The 23,566-nt window shown below is 39.2% G+C and overlaps 1 protein-coding gene and 1 pseudogene across 2 annotated transcripts in view; one reads left to right on the top strand and one right to left on the bottom strand.

Annotated features, from left to right (window-relative positions):
* Positions 1-23,566, top strand: part of SGMS1 (sphingomyelin synthase 1) — a 256,756-nt gene that overhangs the window by 215,851 nt on the left and 17,339 nt on the right. For both annotated transcript variants that reach the window (XM_016154368.2, XM_036222088.1), the window contains 2 exons: positions 4,079-4,931; positions 20,497-20,614. In XM_016154368.2, the coding sequence (XP_016009854.1) occupies positions 4,309-4,931; positions 20,497-20,614 (741 nt within the window). In that variant the 5' untranslated portion in view covers positions 4,079-4,308. The remainder of the gene's footprint in view (positions 1-4,078; positions 4,932-20,496; positions 20,615-23,566) is intronic.
* LOC118604672 lies at positions 19,633-19,751 on the bottom strand (annotated as a pseudogene).

Genomic DNA, 23,566 nt, shown 5'->3' with positions numbered 1-23,566 from the left:
AACCAAAAATTACAGATGAATGAGAGTCCCAGCACCTCTTCTGTCTCTCAATTGTTGTGATATTTTATTATGAAGAGTTATGTACAGTTTTTACTCTTCTATTACTTCTTCCAAGTTCTGAGAAGTACATCTAATGATTTGAGCTATGTGTTATTTCTTAACATTCTCTCAGTAATGAGTCTAGGGTGGCTTTTCTGCGTGATGGTATTAGTAGCTGTTTTGAGCCCACCCTAATGTATAGTCTTCTAGGTCTAGATGCGAAAACACTTTCCCTCTTCAGAAATGCCATAGTGTATTCTGAATTGAGTGTGTGAGTCCTGTGGAGAGTCACTTTCTCATCTCTCCTTCTATAGCTGGGCTTTAAATCCTTACCTTTTAGCAGTGGCCTTTGAAGTACTGAGTAGCTCTCCAACAGTTAACTTGCATAAAAATGAGCTTTCCCCCTTTGTTCCGTTTCAGCATCAGTTACAGGAAAACAGCATGTCTGACTTTATTTTTGAGCTTCAAAGCTTGCTTGAAAATAAAGGATTGTTTTCTTATGAAATTTGGGAGACGGTTTTTACTCATGCGCATCTGAATAATTAGGCTTTTAAAAATGCCATTTGGAAGTGGCAGCTTCAGTAAATATTTGTGGCATGCTGCTATGGGCCCATTTAGGCATTAGAAAGGAAGTAGAACTTTACAAAAAGAACAAGACATATTCCTTGGAATAATTAATATCTGTTATTCCTTTTACACAAGTGGATCATCACAGCAGTAGCACCCCCTGTGAAGATAGGTAAGGTAGTTGTTAATCCTGTTTTCCAGTAGAAACTGAGGCTTGGAGAGGTTAAAGGACTTGTCAAGAAGGGAAGTAGCTAAATTGGGTCTCAGCTCTAGGCTCCCTAACTCACACAGCTGATGCTTTTTCTACTACACCGTGCACACAAGATGAATTACATTATGTGTCACAAATATTAGTGATGCAGGAAATCAGGGAGGGGAGAAGGGTTGTAAAGTGAAATGATCAGGAAAGTCTTTGCAGAGAAAGGCCTTAAAGACTAAGGGGTAAATGGAGAATTCCAAGGGGTAAATGGAGAATTCCAAGATTGGGGGAAGCACAGGGACCCTTAAAGAGTGAACCATCTTGTTGTCCCAGTTATTAATGGTAGCCATGTACTTCTCATGCTATCTGTTAAGAGTTCCTCTGTGTGTCTGATGGACTTCCCTTTGTAAGATTAGTTCCTTTCTTTGGATGGATGTTCGCAATGCCAGAATGAGAGAGGGAGAGGAAGGGTGGGAGGGACACTAAGGTTGTGTGTCTGTGTCTGTCTGTCTGATGGCCTTATATTGCCTCCTACCATTGGATTTTTTTTTTCTATTTTAAAAATTATCACTGAAGAGGAGATTATCTGACTATTTCCCTATCAGAGAGGAATGAAATAACACCTTGCCTTCGGTCTGGTCTTTGTGGTTCTAAGTGGGGGTTCCCTTCCTGGAAGGCTTCCTGCATTGGACAAGGCAATCAATGAGAACCTACATGAAAAACCTATGTTCATTTCTTTGGGCCTGAATATTCTACTGAGAATTTTTCTTTAGAGTTCTTGTATCCACTTCAAGATGTTGAGGGCTCCCTTGATTGTTATCCTAATTCTGCTGAGAGGTATTTGGAAGAGGCCTGGAGTGTGATGCCAGCAGACCCCCTTTCCCACAGGACCTTCTGCCAGGGCTCGCATTTGGTGTGTGTGTCTTCTTGTCATTCTGGGCAGTACTAGTGACAATTGCAGTCCCTCTGCAGTGGTTTTGAAGTGATCAGAGAGAGATTCCCTTTGCTTTCATATTTCTCTCTGGAGAATGACCACACAAATTGTTTTAAAGCAGCTTTCAATATCAATGGCATTTTCCATTAAACCATCTACACACTGCTGGATGTAAGGGATAGTTCTCAAGATATTGAGCAGATATCGATTGAGCAAATTCTAAGCCCTAGGAATGGGAGAGATATGGATGCTTAAGACTGTAGCCTTCCACAGTCACTCATAGGCTCCTGGAGGAGCCTAGACAGACACTTATTCACAAGGAGAGTCTTAGGGAAGGCATACAGCATTGCAGATGCTCAGAAGTGAGCATGTCTAACTCTTTTGCAAGGTCTGGAATGTCTTTTAAGTTTTACTGTTATCTGTTTGGTTGTCATTTGGACCATTAAGTACAGAGTGGACATAATTGTCCATTGTCATTCCAGAGTCAGATTTGGAGGTTCAGCAGAGATGACTTTGGACTTGAAATCAGGAGACCCGAGTTCAAGTCTTGTTTGTGCCAGTACTTCACATGCACTACATAGGGAGTTAATAGGAGTTACTGAGGAGAAAAGGGGACAGGACAGGAGGGGAACAGCCTTTATGGAGTCAGTTTGAGAGATCCTGGTAAACAGTTTCTTTACTGGAGGATTTCCTGGAGCTTTTAACATGTTAATGTGTACTGTTGTTTCTAGGAGAGATTGTAGTATGCAGTTCCCAGGCTTATGTTGATGTTTTTCTTCAAGCATGGAACATTTTATCAGATTATGATTCCACAAAACATACTTAGGGAAATACTGCCATCAGAAATTTCTAGCTCTTAAACCTACACATCAGTGCAAGTGTTTTTGCTGTTACCATAACATCTGTCATTCGAGGGAGAAAAAGCCCTCTATTGGGCTGGATGTTGGCACAGTGAGATATAGTGGACAGTAGCTATTGGATATGATAGAAAATTTAAGAAAGAAAAAAGATATGGGTGTCAACACCCCTTTTAATATTAGGTTATGCATCATCAATTTTCACATTTGGTTTTTTAATCACTGATGGTAACAGTTTACAGATGAATAAACTGAAGCTCATCTAATGGGTTATGCATAGGAGGTACTGAATGTCAAACTACGGTCTGTCTTCAGCCAGCGGCCATGTTACGTTAACAACAAGGCTTTGTTATAAGAGCTGGGTCTTTCATTTTTAACTTTTCTTATTTTTTTAAATTTTAAATTATTGTTACAAAAATAATACATGTTTATTAAAGAAAAATAGGTGGGAAAAAAGTAGAAATACTCCCAGCCCAGTCATCAAGTACAATTTCAGTTAATATGTCATGTATTTCTTCCCAATTGTTTTATGAAATATTATGTTCATTAGCCATAGTTGTGTTTAAATGTGTATAGATTCATTATATATATTTATACTTACATAAATCTATACAATTTTGAATCTTGCCTTTGAATCTTCCCTTTGAATCTTGAAAATCAGATGTGCATTGATTTTTGACACATACTTTAAGTATTTTAATAAATAATACACTGGACTCAGAAACTAAACAGCTCTTCGATGCAAGCTGCCACTTGACCATGGACAAGTTCCGTCGTCTTTCTGGAGCTTAGTTTCCTTATTTATAACTGAGGGAGTTGGATCAGATTCTTGATTTTTAAACCATGGGATTCCATGAAACTCCCTAGGGGCTGAGAGTAGAAACGTCAACAGAGCAGGAGGGACCTTGGTCCTTTCTTCTACCTGTGTTTCACTCCAAGCAGCTGCATTTATAACTCTTTTATAGATTTGGGGTCCAAGCACATTTGGGAAAAGGTTTTTATTGATTTGTGTGTGTGAAAGAATATAAATTGCTGGACCAGATGATCTTGAAGCTCAACATTTCTATGGTATCTATTAAGTGGCTGTGTGTTATGTACATTTTTAAAACATTACTTTACCAGATGTAATGGTAGATTAAGCAGACTTGCCATACTCTTCAGATTATCTCAGTAAGCACAGAGAAAATCACTGATCCTTACTGAGCAGGGTCCAAAACACGGTTGAATTATTTCTTAGAAGATTCACCAAGGGGGAGGCTGTAAAACATTTCCACTTTGACTATTCATTGTCAGGTCCATTTAATGCTCTTTTAGGAAAGACTAACCAGAGAATCAGTGGTCCCTTAAATTGGTCCGTGTTTGACAGCTATAGACTTTATCAATAACTGGTTTTCCATCTTCCTTATTAATGTTAAGGTTTTACATTTTGAGAGCATTGATTTAGAAGACTCAGTGTCTGGACTTTTTCTCTTACCTCCACAGAAGGAAGAATCTTGTTCAAAAATGAGGTGAATAGATGCTTGGGTACTCAAGAACTCTGGACAGCTACATGAAGAGTTTAAAAACTGTCCTGACCATCTTGCCACTCAAGTCTCTGTCATGAGGCCTGACAGGATGAACACACGGCAAAGGAACAGCATTCTGCTTTGTAGGAACGGTGGCTGCTGACCTATCGAGAGCAAGCTGGGGACTGCACATTGTCTGCCAGTACAATGAAGGAAGTGGTTTACTGGTCACCCAAGCAGGTGGCAGACTGGCTGCTGGAGAATGCTATGCCAGAATACTGTGAGCCTCTGAAACATTTAACAGGCCGGGACTTGATCAACCTAACCCAAGAGGATTTCACAAAAGCCCCTTTGTGCCGAGTCTCCTCCGACAACGGGCAGCGGCTCTTGGATATGATAGAGACCTTGAAAATGGAGCACCACATGGAAGCACACAAGAATGGCCATGCTAACGGACACCTCAGCATGGGCACAGACGTCACCACTCCTGATGGCAGCTTCAGCATCAAAGTCAAACCTAACGGGATGCCAAATGGGTATAGGAAGGAGATGATAAAGATCCCCATGCCAGAACCAGAGCGCTCCCAGTACCCTATGGAGTGGGGCAAGACTCTTCTGGCCTTTCTTTATGCACTTTCCTGTTTTGTTCTCACCACAGTGATGATCTCGGTCGTCCATGAACGAGTACCTCCTAAGGAGGTGCAGCCTCCACTACCGGACACGTTTTTTGACCATTTTAACCGGGTGCAGTGGGCCTTTTCTATTTGTGAAATTAACGGCATGATCCTCGTAGGACTCTGGTTAATTCAGTGGCTGCTCTTAAAATACAAGTAAGTAAAGCAAAAACTCTCGGATTCAATGACTGAGGGGTTTCCACTGCAGATGTCTAGTCCTCGTTATTTGGAAATGAAATTTATCAGGCAATGGAATCAAAGCATATTATCCCTCCTCCTTGCCTTTTTTTATACCCAACTAAAGCTCTGGCAGTTTTAAGAAACTTTTTATTTCCTGTTTTGTACAAGATTTGTGCAAAAATGGTGAATAGGATTATTAGAGATGGCTGTTCTTCTCTTTTCACTTCATAGGAAAGAAAACTCTCAGACACCTTCAGAGATACAGGCCATTGAACCACAGATAAACTAGTCTTGGTGTTATTATCTCATCAGAGAAATTGTTGACAGGTGGCCTAAGCACCGTGAATGGCTATGTAGCTTTTCCCACACAGTCAGGCATCTGGAACCTTAGTAACATGTATTTAAAGGTTTCACACATAGAATTCAGAGCAGCTATTCCAGCGCGCCTTGCTGTTGGGAAAATGAAACCCTCCCGGAATGACTTTGTTTAGGTCAGTGAAATGCAGATGCACCTACATGACTTGCCACAGTATAGAATGTGTGGCAACTAAGGCAGATGTGGCTCTTCCATTCAGGTTTCTCAGGATTTTAAATAGGTACCTTCTTTTAGATCCAGGTAGGTCTAAAGTGGCTTCCATGTCTCTAGCTGTAAACTCAACACAGATCCCTTCAGGCAGGCTCTTTGCTTGGGTTGCCTGCAGCAAACTAAATACCTAAGCTTCCCTCGTCACTGGTGTCTGATTTTCCTATTATATGAATATCTTTATGACTTCCATGCATGGGAATTGGAAACTAGTTTGTTAAGGAACTGCATTTCTCTGTAATGGACTGTGTCTCATGACCCACAGTATGGTCGAGTATTAAGGAAATCATCTTAAATCTGGAAATCAAAAGGCAGACAGAGTTTATGCTGAACTTGATCTCACAAAAATGACGAGTATTTTCCTAGCATGTTCGTATGGACTGTACTTTTTTTTCACCTTGTAAATTATATATCTGCAGATGGAAATAGAAAGCAGTTCCTGACTGCCAGGAAAGAACTATAACTTGTGTAAAGGAAGTTATTTAAGTGACGAATGTTTATTTTGGAACTGATTTAGCAATCCTAGAGTTTAAGCTAAATTTGAAATAGGGATGATGATCTGGGCTGCATTTGATTTGGTGGAAAACCTTTTTTTTGTTTGTTTGCTTGCTTTAGTTTTAAAAAGCTAAATAGGAATAAGCTTTAAACATATGCGATTCTCAGAATTTATCATTTACATTTTTTTGGCTGCCAAACTTCAGTTTCTGCTTTTGACTTTTAAACTTTTGACTTCTTTTCCTAAAAACATATTAGAAAAAGTGCTAGTATTTTTCCTTTTAAAGGTGAAGGTCAACTGAATTATGTGTTCTGGGTTTACCTGATGTTTATTGTTTTGTTTATGAGAATTTGTTTTTCATAAAAATTTTTACACGCAAGCAAATAATTTATTGACCCAGATAGGACTTTGGGTAAGTCATACTATCATGAGACCAAATCTTTCACAAAACTGTGATTTTTTTAAATAATCATATTCTTGTTATAAGAAAGTGTCCTAACCATAGGGTTAATTTCTTTAGAATATATTACTGTTTATATTTCTCTTAGCAGGGACTTTTTCTCATATCTGTTTTGCTTAAGCTTTCTAATTTTATGTTTTACGGGTTACTTGTTGCCAATACTTTAGTCATTTGTACATTTAAATTGTTCAGTAGCAGTAAATCAATTAATTCATCCCTTGGGCAAAATTAACCCAGTGCTGGGATGCAGGCAGCCTGGTTCCAGCCCCAGCCATGCCTTAACATGCTGGGTGGTGTGGGTGAACCTCTGACTCTCAGGAGCTTGGTTTTTCTCACAGATTAAAAAAAAGAAGGTCTCTCAGTCTAGATGACTTCTATTCTATACAGCTATGTTTTACTTTATTCTAACATGATCGAATAGACCAATTATGTTTGAATATTATTAGCAGAGCTTTTTTTTGTACATAAAGTCTTCTCTCTGGTTTCCACGTTGTCAGGATAGGGACATGGGAAATGGAAGCCAGCTGTTGTCATGGTAATCCTAAGCATCCCCGTCCCGTCCTGCTAGGGCATATCCCTGGTTCTCCATCTCCCTCCTTGAGACCTCTCTTTAGTGTATATGGCACACCAGACAAGTAAGAGGTAGGAAGAAAGATGCAAATTGACATGCCAAGCGGTGGATGTTGATGTACCACCTTTCCCCAGCTCTCATAAAGAGGACCGCGATGTTCTGTTGTGTCAGAGACCCATTGTGTCTAGTTATTTGCCCATTGCAGTGTAGCACTTTTGTTTCTCCAATATGTTGGGGAAATGGATCCTTCAGGTTATGGAATATTCTGTTTAGCAGAGAGTTCACCTCTCCCTCTTTTGTGCTTGACTCCTCTGAGTCTTGGCCCTTTTCCCCATTCACCGCTGGGGGATTTGCCACGTAGGAGGCACACTGTACACAGCTCCTCAGAGTTAAGCCTGTTTGGCCAGTAATCCCAAAGGGGAATTTTACTTTGAGAGTCTTGGAGCCCTTAAAAAAATCAGCCTATTCCTTTTTGCTTCTGTACCTTCTACTTTTTAGAGGCGAATCAGAGGCTGAAAATGTAGAGGATGACTCATTGAGAAATGAGATTACTGGGATTTGGGCAACATCCCCCAACAACAGACCCTTCAGCCACACGTTCGAGGTGCCCGGAAACCTTGGTGCAGAATTTGTGACGTTGTAGCATTTGGGTCTATCTTTATGTTGTATGCCATTGTCCTTTACTGTTAAACATAAGTTTTGTTTTTTGTACTTAATTTTTTTTTCTTTGCCTCCTTTCATTCTTAATATCTCCCCCTCATGTCTGTATGTATATATATTTATATATACATATATCCACATGGGATTTCCATGGCATTGCAAAGTGAAAAGCAACAATAATGCCTGTCCTTGAGAACTTTTTGATTTTTAAAATTGTAAATAATGTTGTCTCCCCATTTAGAATTGGACTTTCAAGCCACTGACTAGGAAAAATTCCTGGGAAATCTCTGCATTTGTGTCAGACTTCACTGCAAAACAGGTATCCCTTGTTTTAAGAAAGCATGATAAAGAATATGTTAAACTTACAGACTTAGCAGAACTTTTCATGCATGGCTAAATCATGGCTAGCACGTGGCACCTCTGTGTGATACGTGTGGCTCAGCTCTATTCGGACATTGTAAACACCTGCAAAGAAAAAGGCCAAGGAACAGGACTGTACAACCTCCAAGTCAAGGATTTTCTAGCCATCGTGACTTAGAATGGTGATCATTATAACTCAGTAGTATCTGAAACTCAACTTGTCTAAAACCAGATTTATTGTCTTTTTCTTTCAACTTCTTCCGTCTATATGGGTAGTGGCATTTCCTAGACACCTAGAACTTTTTAGTTCATTTTATACAAAAGCTGAGTTCTGTCAATTCTAATTTCAAATTCATTACCTCTTTCTGTTCCTACTTAGTGACGTATAATTGGTGCTAAGATGGAGGCCCAACTCCTTAGCATGAAGCCCAGGGTTTTTCATAATCTAACCCCGATCTGTCCTACCTCATCTCTAGCGACTCTAGTCCACGGTTTCCCTCCGAAGCTTGAAGCTCGTATCACATTCCATTCTATTCCTCGTGTATGTCTCCTTCACTGCTAGATTCTAAGTTCCTCAAGAGAAAAGTCTAGATCTTATTCATCTTTATATCCCACTGCTCTGTACAGTCTGATACAGAGAAAATGCTCACTTAAAATTTATTCATTCATTCAACTTGTATTTACTGAGCAAGCTTCTATGTGCCAGGCACTGTCGTAGACCCTGGGGGTGCTACAGTAAGCAGAGGCCCCTGATGCACTCATGGAACTTATATTCTGGCTAGGCTAGAGCAGGCAGTAAATAAATGAATATCTAATTCCAGGTAGTGATAGGAAAATGAAGAAAAATAAGGCACGTAAAGGGTTAGAAAGTGTTGGGGAAAAATAATATTAAATGTCAACTCTAATTGACAAGAAAGTAAGAAAGTGTTGGAGATAACGGTGGGGGATGATATTTTAGATAGGGTGATTGGAGGAAGCCTCTAACGAGACAACAGTCGACCAGACGTCTGAATCAAGTGAGGGTGAATACCATGCCTGTGTTCGGGGCCAGAGCAGTCGAGACAGGACATAGAGCAAGCGCAGAGTCCCTGAGGCTGGGGGAAAGTGGTGACACAGGGCGTCAGCAAGGTGCGGATGGTGAATCAGGTAGGACATTGTCAGCCATGGCTGAATAGTTTAGATTTTCTTCCCAGTATGGTGACAGCTCATCAGAGGAGAATGATAGGAACAGAATAATATTTTAAAAGAGTCACTCTGGCTGCAGTATAGAGAGAATAGGGAAGCAAGAGTGTAAGTAGGGACTGGTCGGGACGCCACTACCAAAGTCCAGGTGGGAAATGATTGCAACTCAGAGTCAGTTAACCTTCGGCAATGAATAAATTTCGTGCTGGGTTGTGGGAAGGGATGAACTCTTTCTAGAAGCCGTGGTTTCTATTGCGTTTAGACTAGCTTATCTTGTATAGACGCAGTGCTGCCTTCTGCTGTAGTATCTTTCTCACACAAGGTTTTTAGGTCTCTCTGTGAATCCCTGAATTTTGTATGGAATTTCATAGGGAGACAGAATTCACTAATTTGGGAGCTCTCACAACTTTGCTTGAATGTATTTTATTTTAGAGCAAATTCAGGTTTATGTGTATATCCCAATGCGTGTTTTCTACCATGGCTTCTTTTGGATCAGACATTTGCCTGAAAGAAGTGGTACAAGTCATCGAGGGGCTGATTGTGTAAGGATGAATTACTGTTGCAGGATACATTGGTTCATTGGTAGTGAAAAGATCTGAAGAAAAAAGAGGGAGCCATTGGGTAGTTAGGGTGTAGGGTGATGTCGGAAGAGCTTGGTGGTCGGGGCAGTTGGGACATGGGGGAGAACATCCGGCATGAACAGCTGTGTAGAGTTACAGAGGGACTGATGGAATAGTCACTGAGTGGGTTCTTTGAAAACTGACCCCATGTCAAAAGGGAAGGAACGGGAGGAGGGTAATGGTGTTGGCAGATCCTGTTTAAGACCCACTGTGACATCTGTATTCAGAACTGTTTCCAGAGGCTTCATTTGTCCCACGGGAAGAAACGGATACGATTTTCCATGTGGCTTTCCTGGGATACACGCCGAGAGTAGCCCTGGGATGAGTTTTTAGATGTTTGGCAGCAGTAGGTATCTTATATTCAAGGACCACTTAGGAAAAGATTTGGTACTTTGACCTTTGATAAATGCTCTGTCTTTGGAAGCCTTATTTGATAGGTATCTGCCAACATAAGAAAGTTCGTCTGCAGCACTTAGCTCTGTTTTGTGAATGGAATCTAATTTCCAAGGGCATAATCCTGTATTGATTGGCAACTGCTGCTCTCAGATGCTAATTTGATTATTTTTGGTTCGTGTTTTATCCAACAGACTAGGCTTTCCACTAACATTTATCTTCATTTTACCCCATTGTAATTCCATCCGTGTTTCTTTTCACATTAACTTGATTGAATCAAAGTACTTATCTCTCTCCTAACCCCAAGGCAGTTTATAAACCACAGTTATCAATATTTTTAAAACTGTTTTTAAATCTCTGATGGTTGTGATTAAGTAAAGTTCTTAAAAAGCTATTGGTATAGAGCATTTAATATGAAACAGGTCTCTCTAAGATTCTATTCAATAGAATAGCCTTTACTTAAGGCCATTTCATTTTATTATAAATTGAACTTATACCGTGGACCACAAATCTAGTCTCTATTGGAGCTTCAGGGCATCTTCACATTGAGCTGTTTATCAAGATTTATTAAAGACTGTATGCTAAGGATGCAACAGCAACCAAAACAAAGCTGTATAGAGGTTATCTTCGGAGGAATTTGTTTGTTCTCGTTGTAACATCTCAGTTTTTGGAAGTTTGTGTTGGCCAAGCTCTATGCAAGCATAAAACTCATGAGGACAAAAATTCCCTCATGTTATTGAAGCTTTCGGGGGTATCTATCCCATTCTGTAATTGTTTGATAAGCAGTCATACTCTTCTCCAGGAATAAAGCAAGATAAGAGCTCAGGGAGCATCTCTTCCCCTCCATTCTTCCTCTGCATGTAGCCGCATCTATTACGTGCTTTCTCCAAGTGTGTTTTATTCTGTTTCTTGTCATCCATGTTGTTAAAAATCATTATCACCCTATTGAAGTGGCAGATTCCAAACCAGCTGATATTTGAATAACAAAATTGTTTACATGCATTGTATCATTGTATCACCCTTCAAAATAAATAGTGTAATTCTCTCTCAGTGAAGATAACTGAGACTCAGAGAAGCTATTGATTGCCCAAGGTCCCGTATGGTGTACTTTGGGAATTGAAGACTGTTCAGTATAAATCCAGTCTAGGTCATGGTATAATAGAGACCTATCCTCTGGAAATGTATTTTCTTAGCAGATATAGTGGTCTAAAGTCTATGTGCATAGGACAGATAGAATAAAAACAGACCAGATCAGTGTTTGATAATAAGGTTATGTGTCATATACCATCCAGGACACATGTGCACTTGCCCCAAAAGAGACCTGCCAACCTTGAGAGCGGTCACGTCTTGCTGTTGCACCATAGTTTGTAGAGAATGTACTTAGCTTTGCCCCAACTGACTCCTGTCTTACAACCTCCTCAGTGTGGCGTGTGATCTGGGAAATCTCCTTTTGCCATCAGCTTCAGTCACAATTTTCTACTGAAGACCACTGACTGGGAGTGTTCAACGTTGTTCTCTTCCCCTTAGTTTCTAGCAAGTTTTCTCCTCTCCTATTAATTCTGACCCATTGTCCGTCTGAGCTGTAGAGCCTGGGTTGAGATCCTGTTTTCTTTCTTTCTCCAGGGACCTTCCCTGTCCTGTTACAGTACAATTTGGATGTCCTAGGCTTCTCTGGCCCTCTGCTTCTCCTCCTTTTACCAGGGGTATTATTCAGGGTGGGGAAGAACAGTCTCTCTAGGGGCTGGATGACACATTCAGTCCCAGGCTGTATGTGCTTCTCATTCTCCTGTCAGACAGTTTGTGATCTTACCTGCTTTCACCTTTTCTAATTTTTACCAGTTTAGAGTTTAAGATGTGAATACTAGCCTAGCCTCAGGAATTGTAGGGAAACTAGATTCACCCAGTATTGCTCCCTAAATTCAGTAATTCCAGAAATTTGGCTTTTAAATTACCATAAGTATAATAAGGGGAAGAGCAAAAAAATAACATAGATGCAATAAATTAGTTTTTATGAGTTAATTTTTTTTATTTATAACACTGAAGAAAACCAGGTAATGCATCTTTTTTGTAGGCATAACAGAAGATAAAGGTAAACAAAAAGAAAAAGTTATTTACCACATTGCTAGAGATAAATGATAATGGTAATATTTGGGTTCATATCCCTTTTTATATTTTTCTGTTTTTCCTTATGTATTCAATGATATACATGTGTATTTTTAAATAGTGTAATATTTGCCTTATATTTTATACCGTGCCCAAGGATTAACTCTTGCCCTCTCATAAAACCATCATAGATGTCTGTCTAATCGTTCTTGATCTGATTTAGAAGTTACCATATCTGTCCCCCACCAGGCTATCAGTAAGTATGGTGACTACAGCAGTTAAGCATTCAGTTATTCTATAAATCTTACTAGTTTAAAATGGTTCTGCCCCTCCAGCCACCTACGAATTGAATGAATTTGGTCGAGTTACTTATGTGGTAGCATTGTTTCTTATCCCGCAAAGTGGGAATGATAAAATAGTGTCTGTCTCACCGTTGTATGAATCGAGTGGGATGATATATACAGAGCACTTGACTGAGTCCTTGGCATCCTCCTGGTTCCCAAACCTGCCTTACTTCCATCTCCATCTTAGCAAGCGGCATCTCTGTCCCTCCTGGCTCTTAGGCCAACCATCTTGGTTTTGTTCTTGGTATTTGCTTCTACCCCATATCTGATCTATCTGTTAACCCCACCACTTCTTATTGACTCTGTGGCTGCCCTGGGCTTAGCCACCATCATCTCTTACCTGGGTTGCTGCAGGAGCCTCCTGCCGGTCTCTCTGTTTCTGTTCTTTCTTTAAGTCACTCGTCAGCTTGGCAGACAGAAGGTATCACTGTAAGAATAAGCTGGTGTGTGTCACTCTTCTCCCACCTCATATAACTTTAAGGCCGAAGTCCTCATGGTGACCAAGGGGCCCTGTCAGACCCCATGCTATTTCCTGCCAGACCTCATGCCCTCATGCACTTCAGTTTCCTGTCCTACTTGCCGGTCAAACACCCATAAATGCCAGCCTCTAACTCAGAATCTTCTCCCACAGCTATCCTCACGGTCAACCCCTCATACATAAGGACACCTTCTCTGGCCAGCTTAGCCCCAAATTGTAACCTCTCTTCCCCTAGTGACACTCTCGCTTAGTTTCACACTTTAGCACTTATCTAACATGCTCTATATTTTACTTAGTTATCTTATTTATTGTCTGCCTCCTCCACTAGAATACAAGCACCACGAGGCAGGCTTTTTGTCCATTCTGTTCGCTGCTATATTCCCAGTGACCAGAATAATGCCTAGAACATAGAGTTTTATTACATGAAAAAAATAAAATAGCAGCAATTAACTTTTGTTGAGTGTTGCACTATGCTAGTTTCTGTGCCCAGATTTCAATAAATACTAGCCACTGCTGGTGATGTATAGGTTTGTTATGTTTCTAGAGACCTCCTGTTAAAAATGAGAGTATGTTACTTTTAAAGGTAATCCGTTAGCCCAAGAGCAAATATTGACCATTCAGTTCCACTAGCTGTAACTGAGCAAGCCCCTCAGAGTGTACTCGAAGGTGGTTGAGTTTTGATGAAGGGAAGGAATGAGGAGAGATCTGGGTAAACATGCATATATTGGCATTTAATATTTTATTGTTTATGTATATACATGTACATATATACATGTATTTTTTTATTAATAGCCTAAAATCCCAACAAGTAATATATAACTCCTTTTGTACACGTGTATGTAGCAGATTGCGTATGATACTTGATTTTAATTCTTCATAACTTTCTCAAGTAGATCATACTGATGTTGTCTTTCAGATCTTATAGAGTAACGTTTTTTTCTCCACACTACAATCTATATTTAACCAAGGAAATACCATTTTTTTAAAAGGTAAGCTGAGTGGAGACAATTGTGATGTGTTCTGTACGCATTCACTACCAAGATCATTTCCTAAACATAATCAACAGTTACACTATATTGCAGATCTTTTATGTGGGGCTTGGGAAAAAAAGCAAAACAAAACTGAGCTACTGCCTTTTTTTAAACTTGACAATTTTATTAGAGAAAAGAACAACTAATTGAAAGTGTAGAGACCTGGGTTTCACGTGGCTCTCTCATTGGTGGACTCTTGTCCCATGCTCGTACTTAAATTCTTTATATCTTAATTTTTCCTCCTGTAAAATGGGATAATAATATATGCAAAACAGGAGTGTGATTAAAATAATTAACACCAAAAATGTAAAATCTCTTCGAGTCGGATTTTAAAAAGGTGAATAGGCACTTTTTGTGTATGGACAGACACATTTTGGAGCTGGGTGCATGGGTATATCTCATTCTTCCAATTCACATGCGTGGGTATGCAGGAAATAGTGAATGAGTTATAGATCTCCTAGGAGATCATATTTTTTTTACTTCTGTTTGTTCTACAACATTTATTCTTTCCCTTTCATTTGTTTTACAAACCTTTCCTTGTAATTTTCTTTCCTAAAGTACTGAACAAAGGCTGGGTTTTCATGACTGACCATCTGGAGCAGTTGAGACTCCTGTGATGGGCAGAAAGTACACACAGGGCAATAAAGAAACAGGGGAGGGAAGGGAGAGAACACAGCCCAAATCTCCAGGGGTATACATCCCTAATTGATTGAATTCAGCGATCTTAGCAGGTGTAAATTAAAATATAACTGCAGAAAGGATACAGACTGAAGGGTAGGTGAACATCAGGGCAGGTTAATTCTGACAGTTAGGTGAAAGAGTTTAAAGCAGGGGTCCCCAACCCCCAGGCTACAGAGCCGAACCAGACTGCACAGCAGGAAGTAAGCGGTGGGCAAGCGAGGGAAGCTTCATTTGTATTTGCAGCTGCTCCCCAGCACTAACATCACCATCTCAGCTGCACCTCAGATCATCAGGCATTAGATTCTCATAGGAGCATGGATCCCTGGTGCCAAAAATGTTGGAGGTTGCTGTTTAAAGGGCAGACATTTATAGAAAGAAGCAAGTAAAAACTATCAGGGAGTAAGAAGCGAAGTTCTACAATCCACGGGACTGTATAATATTGTCAGTATCAGGTACCTTTGTAAATCTCACTGTGACTAAAAGATAACTAAGGCAAAACTTTGCTTAAGAGTTGCTTTTAATATAAAGGATAAGACCCTTGATTGGTAATGGTGATGCCCATCTTATTAATAAAAATACCATAAAATAGAAACAAAGTTGTGAAGTGATTTGGAGGATTAAGTGTCTCCTACCCAGTTGGAGACATCTGGAAGATTATGCAGAGGTTGTATTGGAGGTGGACGGATAGGATTATAGCAGATGGGATGATGGAAGAAACCGGGAAAGAAATCTGCTGGCAAAAGCAAGAAATGAGGGTTTCAGGGAACCATGAGTGGTTCCTTTTGCCCAGGGTAGTGAGATTCACTTCTGCAAGATAAGACAGATAAGGTAGCTTGGGGTCAAGCTGAGATGAGCCATGAGGGGAGTTTGAACTTCCGTAGGCAGTGGTGAGCAGCTGTCACAATCCGGGGAATCCAAGGGCTAGTAGAGAGGAATTAAAGGAAGGAAAACACATGTAAGAAACTCTTCAGAATTGATGTCAACAGAATTTGGGCTGCAGAGCAGAGGGCTTTGAAGTAATAAAAACGAGCTATGTTTTAGAGCACCAGGGAACTGCTTTACCGTGGGTGGGTTCTCAGAGAGCAGAATGACAGGCAGTGAGTGCTCGGAGAGTCCAAGAAGAGGGAATGGCTGGCACGAAGATCCTACCTGAGGCAGGAGGGACTTTGCACAGGGTGTTCAAAGAACACCAAAGGCATGACACTGAAGCTGGATTCTAGACAACAATGAGGAGAGCAGTAGGAGGAGAGGTCGGAGAGCAGCAACCAGATCATCTAGGGCCAAATCATCTTGGTGAAGGATTTAGATTTTATTCGAGATACATTTGGCAACCATTGGAGAGTTTTAAAAGATATACTCTGCTTAATTTTTTCGGAAAAGATAATCTGGCTGCTCTTTGGAGTGGATTTTAGGGAGGCTTGGGTGGAATTAGGGACAATAGGTCATTGTGGAAGTTCAGGCAAGATAGAATGTTGAGAAGTGGACGACATTTCAGAATGGCTGATTGAACCTGGGGGCAGCAGGTGGCGAGCAGATCTAATGGGGCGTAGAGTGTACAGACAGAATGAAAAAGGATGCGTTTAGTGTTGGACATCTGGAAGGATTTTTTTCAGTACTGTAATAACTAATGGAGTTATTAAATTATTATCAGAATGCTTATTCTGTAGAGTTCTGGGTCAGTATAAAGTACAACACAAAATACTAACTTAGTGATAGATCTGAATTCAATAGATTTTGAAATGTAACTTAATGTGATAGGATGTCAGCTCATTTATAGGTACACAGCAGTGTAGTCTCATGAAATTGGTAATTTTTATACAATTTGAAGCAATTTGCTGAATTTTTTGTCTTGTGTAATGTATTTCAATTTTAAACTCTCTGAACCACATTTTTCTCATTTGTAAAATAACGATCATAGCCATACATTACAGGCTGTCCTAAGAACTAAATGGCACAGAGCTTGGCATGCTGATGAGGAGGCTAATTTACAAGGAAGTTAATTGAGATGATACAGGTTGCCCAATAGATCTTTGTTAAGGTAGAGCTAACGTCTATATAAAGATAAGCTCAATGACTCCTTGTCCATTTTGCACACACCGGAATTGCTAATCAGACCCAAATCATGCACCAGCCTCCATGATGGCTCAAGAGATGTGGGCCTCCCTGATTCTGTGTTACAGTTGGGTGTTCTCTCCCACTTGTATATTGCCTCTTAGCTTGGGATCGTTGTTTAGTCCCACTGCTGTTTCAGGCCCTGTTTATATCTGAAGCCAACAGCTGCCATACGGAGTTTGCAGGCCAATTCCGAGCATTGAATGCATTATGTATATGTTCCAGCTATGGATCAGTTGCAAGAGATAACAAAAGAACTTCTCAGTATTTTAATATTACTTCCTAGTATATTCATTTCTTTCATCACTTTTTCTTTAGAATTTTAGACGGTTGTAGCAAATGCCAAAAATAATGCTACTATTTTAAGTCCAGCTTCGATAGTATTTAATGAATTTCTGAATACTTTTTCTTTTTTAAGTAGGGGTATTTGAAAAATAAAGGTGTAAAGAAAATAGTAAATAAAAATAAAGTCACCTGAACTGCACATATCATGCTATTCTAGCAAGTCTTAATAATTATCTATAAAACATTAACACTTTCATTACTATTTCTTTTTAATCAAGTTTAACAAGTATGTTTTCCTTTTCTCTCAGAAAAAGTAGTAATGAGCCTATTAATTCAACTACCTGTGAGAAGAATAGATAACTGGGACCAATACAAGGGTCTGTGAGGTGGTATAGTCATTGCAAAGTGTGAGCAGACGGGCAACAGGCTTCTTTCTAATGTGAAAGGAGAGATGTATTCCGTATGAGAAGAATGCCATTGTGCTTTTGAGAATTGTAACTTGCATCTTGTTCTTGGCATTCATTTAATCTCTAGTAATATCTCATTAACATTTATTCTATGGCTTTTTTGTGGCATTGATATATTTTTAACCACTTTAAATCTTTTTTTAAACACATTTCGAACTTGTAAACCTTTAAGTAAGAATTCTAATGTGTGAAATTCTTTGATTAAGAAAATAAATACCTTCATTACATACAACTCTGAAATGCTATTATATCCTACCCTTTAAAGTTTATGGTAGGAGATTCTTGTTTAACATTATATATTGAAGATATTCTAAGCTCAATTTCAAAAAGAGTAAGTAAATGCCGAAGATCAGAAGATCCTTAAATGCAACCGCTTCCAACTTATCACCTTGTTAACATTGACTAATTCACATGGATAAAGTCATTTGACTTTTTCACTTCAAGTCAAATACTAAATGTGACTGAATCTTCAGTGTTTGTTATTTAAAAAAATTTTTTTTGTAAAAAGATTTGTCTTTTCTCATCTTTTATCATTTTTCTCTCACACTTCATTCTCAGATAATTCTGAAATCCTTTCACAGCTGCTCATGTATAACTCGAAATTGAGGTACAGAATTATTGGTGCGTGTGTGCGTCTTTTGTGTACCATGAAACAATCAGGCAAAGTGTTTTTAAGTTAGTGTTCTTGTTTTTGAGATAGTATTCTTGACCAAATTGAGTGAGAGTAGTCATTGTCTTTGTTTTTCTTCCTCGAAAGAGATGAACAGATCTAGATTTAGCAAGTTTCTGTCTGAGATGTTTCTTATATATATCCAGGGAAACTGCAGGTCATTTCTGTTTGAGCAGGATAGCTAGAGAGGACATTTCTTTTTAAGAAAGATGACCATTACAATCTTAATATAAAATTCACTTTGTATTTCAAGTATTTTTGTTAAAAGACATTTAGGGGCTAGTATTCTCTAGTATCGTCCCTCTTTATAGTGTTTCATTTTATCATGCTTTTGTCATACTTGAAATTAGAGGCATACACCTTTACAAGACAGCTTTATGCTGAATAAATTCTCACCCTTGGAGGTGGCATACAGAGCTTTACTAAGAAAAAATAAGACAGCCTCTATGGAAAGCAATTCTGACCCAGTTTCTGAAATCTGGATGAGGAGACAAAACACCCAGACTCCACCCATTATAATCTTAACTTACATGAACTGTGTACTTAAAGTTAAATGCTAATATAGTTGCTTGGGTTATTTTTAAAATTTATTTTTAATCACACAAGTGACGTATCACTTCATTCCTCTCATTAAAGCAAGCAACATAAATGATACAAATCCTTCTCCAATTACCTCACTTCAATAAGAATATCCACCCTGCATTAAAGTAGAGCCACATTATACAATTATCGAGTGATCAGATATTCTGTATTCTCAGAGGAAAGCCTGTCCTTTGTCTCTAATATTTTTTGTTTGTTATTAACTTAGGTTGCCCCAGGCCAAGGAAACATTTGAGTTAGAGGAGATCTGCAAGACTATGATTCTGACCTGTGGTAGGTAGAGCAGGGTAGAAGCAAAGAGGAAAAGAACACTTTTGTCCAAGTGTACACTGAACTTTGTACAATTCAATCTAACTAAATTAAACTTATGTGGAATGTGTTGCTAGAAGTTATTAAACTCAATATACATGTTCACAGGTATATATCTCATCATTTCATTAGAACCACTAATCAGTTGAAATGGAAAAAATCGCTATTTCTTTCTTTCTTTTCCTTTTTTTTTTTAGGTGAGGCAACCCTTGGTTGATCTCACATATTGCAAGGACCTTATCAGCCTACAATCTCTTATTTTTTATTTTTTACACCTACAACTCCTGGTCCTCCTAGGTGGTCCCCCATCCAAGTACTAATCAGGTCCAACTCTGCTTAGCTTCTGAGATCAGACAAGATCAGTCGTGTTCAGGGTGGCATGGCTGTAGAACAATTGCTATTTCTAATTCTCACTTATTTCGTTATTCACTGTAAATTATACATTCAATGGCTACCATTGCATGTGTATGGCAGGGATTTTTCATACATTATTTCTGTTATACCTGGTTTACAAATTAGGAAACTGAGACTCAGATATATCAATAGTGTATCCCAAGGCCACATAGTAGACAGAGAGGAAAGTGGGGCTTGCATGAGGTCATTCAGACTGGCACTTTTCTTGGCATCATGCTTCTTCAGAGATCAGCTAAGAGAATCAGTTTCTAGGATGTACCAACAAAATTGTTTAATGCTGTTGGCTCATTCAATGTCAGAAAAGTTTTAAATTCTCATTTTAATGTCATTCTAATTTTTTAAACATCTCTTTTATGACAAAAAAAAAAAAATTCTCTAAACATTTAACCACAGGTACCGAATGGGTTCTGACCAATTCCGATGGGCCCCACTTGTATATCAGTTGACTGTCAACTCAGGTTTAAGGCCTTAGGGAACCTAATAAATAGCAGTATAGAGCATTTTAAACTTTGGCTAGTTAATATATTTTTTTAAAATCCCAACACATCATTCTCAAAATTCTCCACCTTAGTCTGCTATTAGCTGTAGTTATAATGTGCTGATTCAAAGCTCTCAAGTAGTTTTTTGGGGTTTTTTGTTTTATTGGGTCATTGAAAATGTAAAGTAAATGAACCTGCAGAATTTCATGACTGAGTGTCTGCCCTGTTTTTCCCTTTTTCCAGGTCTATTATTAGCAGAAGATTTTTCTGCATAGTTGGCACGCTGTACCTGTATCGATGTATTACAATGTATGTAACTACACTCCCAGTACCTGGTATGCATTTCAACTGCTCTCCGAAGGTAAACCATTCCTCACTGTAATTTCCCTTTTTGTTTGTTTCTCGTCTTGCCCAGGGGTCCTTTGACTAAGGCCAAAGGTAAAAATTTCTTTAGCATACAGTCAAGTCCCTCCACCCTCATCTGGGAATGTTACTGAGCAGTATGACTGGGTGGCCCCACCCTTCTCAGAATTGCCAGACCCTGTCAGTGCTTCTCAGCTGGGGAAGTATGTGATCTCGTCAGTGCGCTGGGAGCACTTAAGCTTTGTGAGTGGGTGTAGCTCTTTGGATTCCTGCCAAACTTTTAAAATATCATTCACTTCCTTGACACAGATTCAGAAGCTTTTATATGGCTTTTCCCTCTCTGACATGGAAAGTTCTGATTCAAATGACATTTTTTCCTTCTTTCTATTAATCCCTGCAGTGGTAAATCTGTAACAGCAGAGCAAGAGAAACTCTTCCTGTCTCCTTGCATTCTCCACCCACCCAGACAAGATCACTACTCTAGGGGTACATTTTGTCCTATTTATCATTCTTCTCTAGTGACATAGAAGCCTTTCTGTAAAATAAACTTCATTCCTCTCTTATTATCACTACCTTTACCTTGGAATAATTTCAATTTGGGAGATCACTGGGACTTTATGAAATAATAAGCAGAAGGTTTAGTTTTAAAAATGTTTATCTACAGTAAAGCTCTTTAGTGCAATAGGAAGTAGAAGAGAATAGTTCCCTTGATTTGGTTGGGAAAAGATAAGGAATACTATGATGTGTTTGGAATCGTTTCTTCGCATTGCCTTTGTGCCGGTGAAACACCCACGCCCTTTCAGTTTTATCCTTTCGTACTTTTGTACCTTCCAGAAGGGATATTCTCTCTGTTAGAACCTTGGAAGAGAGCTGAAAATTTGACTTTGGATTTTTAAAGTTTGGATTCCTTTAGGCTCTTTTCTTACTGTGGTCCCCTTTTCTTCCTAGACTTGCATATGTGCTCAGAGAGGTAGCTAGTTCCTTACTTCTCTCTTTTCATTTTCGCTACAATTTCCTTAACTCTGGAGGAGCCGTCATCAAGAATGAACTTTCCGACGTTCCACTGTCTGCAGCTGCAGCCCTGTCTCTCTGCACCTCCCGCCTTCCTCTTTCTGCCACCCTTCCAAAGAAGCCAGCCTCACATCTTCTTTATCCTCTGTAAAATCTCTCACTTACTTGCCCGCAGCTCCTGGGTTATAGGAAATACCTTGTTATCGTCGAAGATCCAGTGATGTACTTTCTGGGAGGCGGGCTTCTTAAGCAATATGTTCGCAGTATAGGATATTCACCTAAGTTTAGTTTAACCCCTTTAAAAAGTCTGTCTGTCTGTGCTTGGGAAATTTCTCCACCAAGGAACAGGCCATGCCAGTTTAGGCAGATGTGTGATCTGGCCAAGCACACGTTGAACCTGGATCCAGTATCGAGGACTCGTGCTGTGTAGCCTTTCTTCCCACACCAGCTCTAGCTTTGTTTCTTCTCAGGACCAGCTCCACCCTGTTGCAGGCAAACTCAGGTTTGGTTAGCATTGGCACTTGCAGAATCAGCTTGAGTCATCAGCATATCTAACCAAGATCCTGTGACTAAAAACAGCTTGTGGTTTTCTTGATGAAGGCAGAGGTAATAGTGGGTACTGTGCCCAAAAACCAAACCCAAACATGCCACTCATTTGTTGTTTTGCCACAAACCCCAACTAGAGCCATCATTCTGTGACAGTCTTCAGGAAATCAGAATCTTTAAAAGTATATAGGAGAGGGTAAAATGTTAGTAAACCTTAGCAAAAATTATCAGTTAAAACTCATTAAATCTAATTACTCCTTTTGTACAACAGGGCTTTTAGAAGAAAGGATCCAGGAAACAATTTTTTTATTCTGAAAATGTTCAAGTGTTTCTTAAAACTAGTTTAAGGAACCTCCATGTATACCCAGCACCCAGATTCAGTGATTATCAAGATTTGCTACATTTGCTTCATCTATATTTTTTTTCCATGTGAAATACTTTTTTGAAAATCCAAGAAAAGGTCATTTTATTGCTACATACTTTAGTGTACAAGTAAAATTTTTAGACATCTTATTGTGTACTTTTAATGCTGTTGATACATTCAACACAATTAGCAGTAATTCTTTGGTATGACAATTACCAGTTCATGGACTATCTTGATTGTCTTAAAATGCTTTTTTTTTTTTTTTACAGTTAGTTTGTATAAATTAAGACGCAAAGTCTTTACATTACATATAGTTGTTCTGTCTCTTAAGTCTCTAATTCTAGGCGTCTTTTTTTTTTAACCCATCAGTAACTTGTTGAGATCAGACCAGTTATCCTATAGAATATCCCACGTTCAAGATTTACCTGTTTCTTTTTTTTCTAGTATCAATTAACTTCTTTCTCTCTCCTCCATATTTCCTCTAAATAGAAAGGAGACTTGATTTGATTCAGTTTTACCTTGTTTGGCAAGAACACTTTACAGGTGAAACAGAATGATTTCTGAAGCTAGACAGAAGAGTTAGAAAAGTCCTCACTCCCCTTGGAATGGCAGATCAAGAATAAGAAATTTAGTGGTCAGTCAAAAGCTAGAATGCTTCACTGAACAGCATCAGAAAGAGGAGAAGGATAACAGTGCAGAGAGATCCCAGAGACCTGCTCTGTCTACCGTAGAGTCATACCCAGAACTGTTTCAAAACTGACAGGAACCCAATGTTCTAGTCTAATGTGCTATTTGCTGTCTCTCAACATCCTTAGCAAAACTTGATCAACCTCTCTCTGAACCATTGCGTAGAGAGGGAACTTATTACTTTGTAAAAATACAAACCTACCCAGTAATAGAGAGAACACTGAGGTCAGACTCGGGATGATTTTGCACAAACTCTTACGAACTGTGTGGCAGTTGTATTTAACATCTCAGAGAATCAGTTCCTTTATCAGCAAAACAGGGCTAATGACACTTTTTATATCT

Source organism: Rousettus aegyptiacus, unplaced genomic scaffold (genome assembly GCF_014176215.1).
Source record: "Rousettus aegyptiacus isolate mRouAeg1 unplaced genomic scaffold, mRouAeg1.p scaffold_m13_p_6, whole genome shotgun sequence".
NCBI classification, from domain to species: domain Eukaryota; kingdom Metazoa; phylum Chordata; class Mammalia; order Chiroptera; family Pteropodidae; genus Rousettus; species Rousettus aegyptiacus.
The sequence above is the reverse complement of the archived record's forward strand: the minus strand, read 5'-3'. Positions and strand labels throughout refer to the sequence as shown.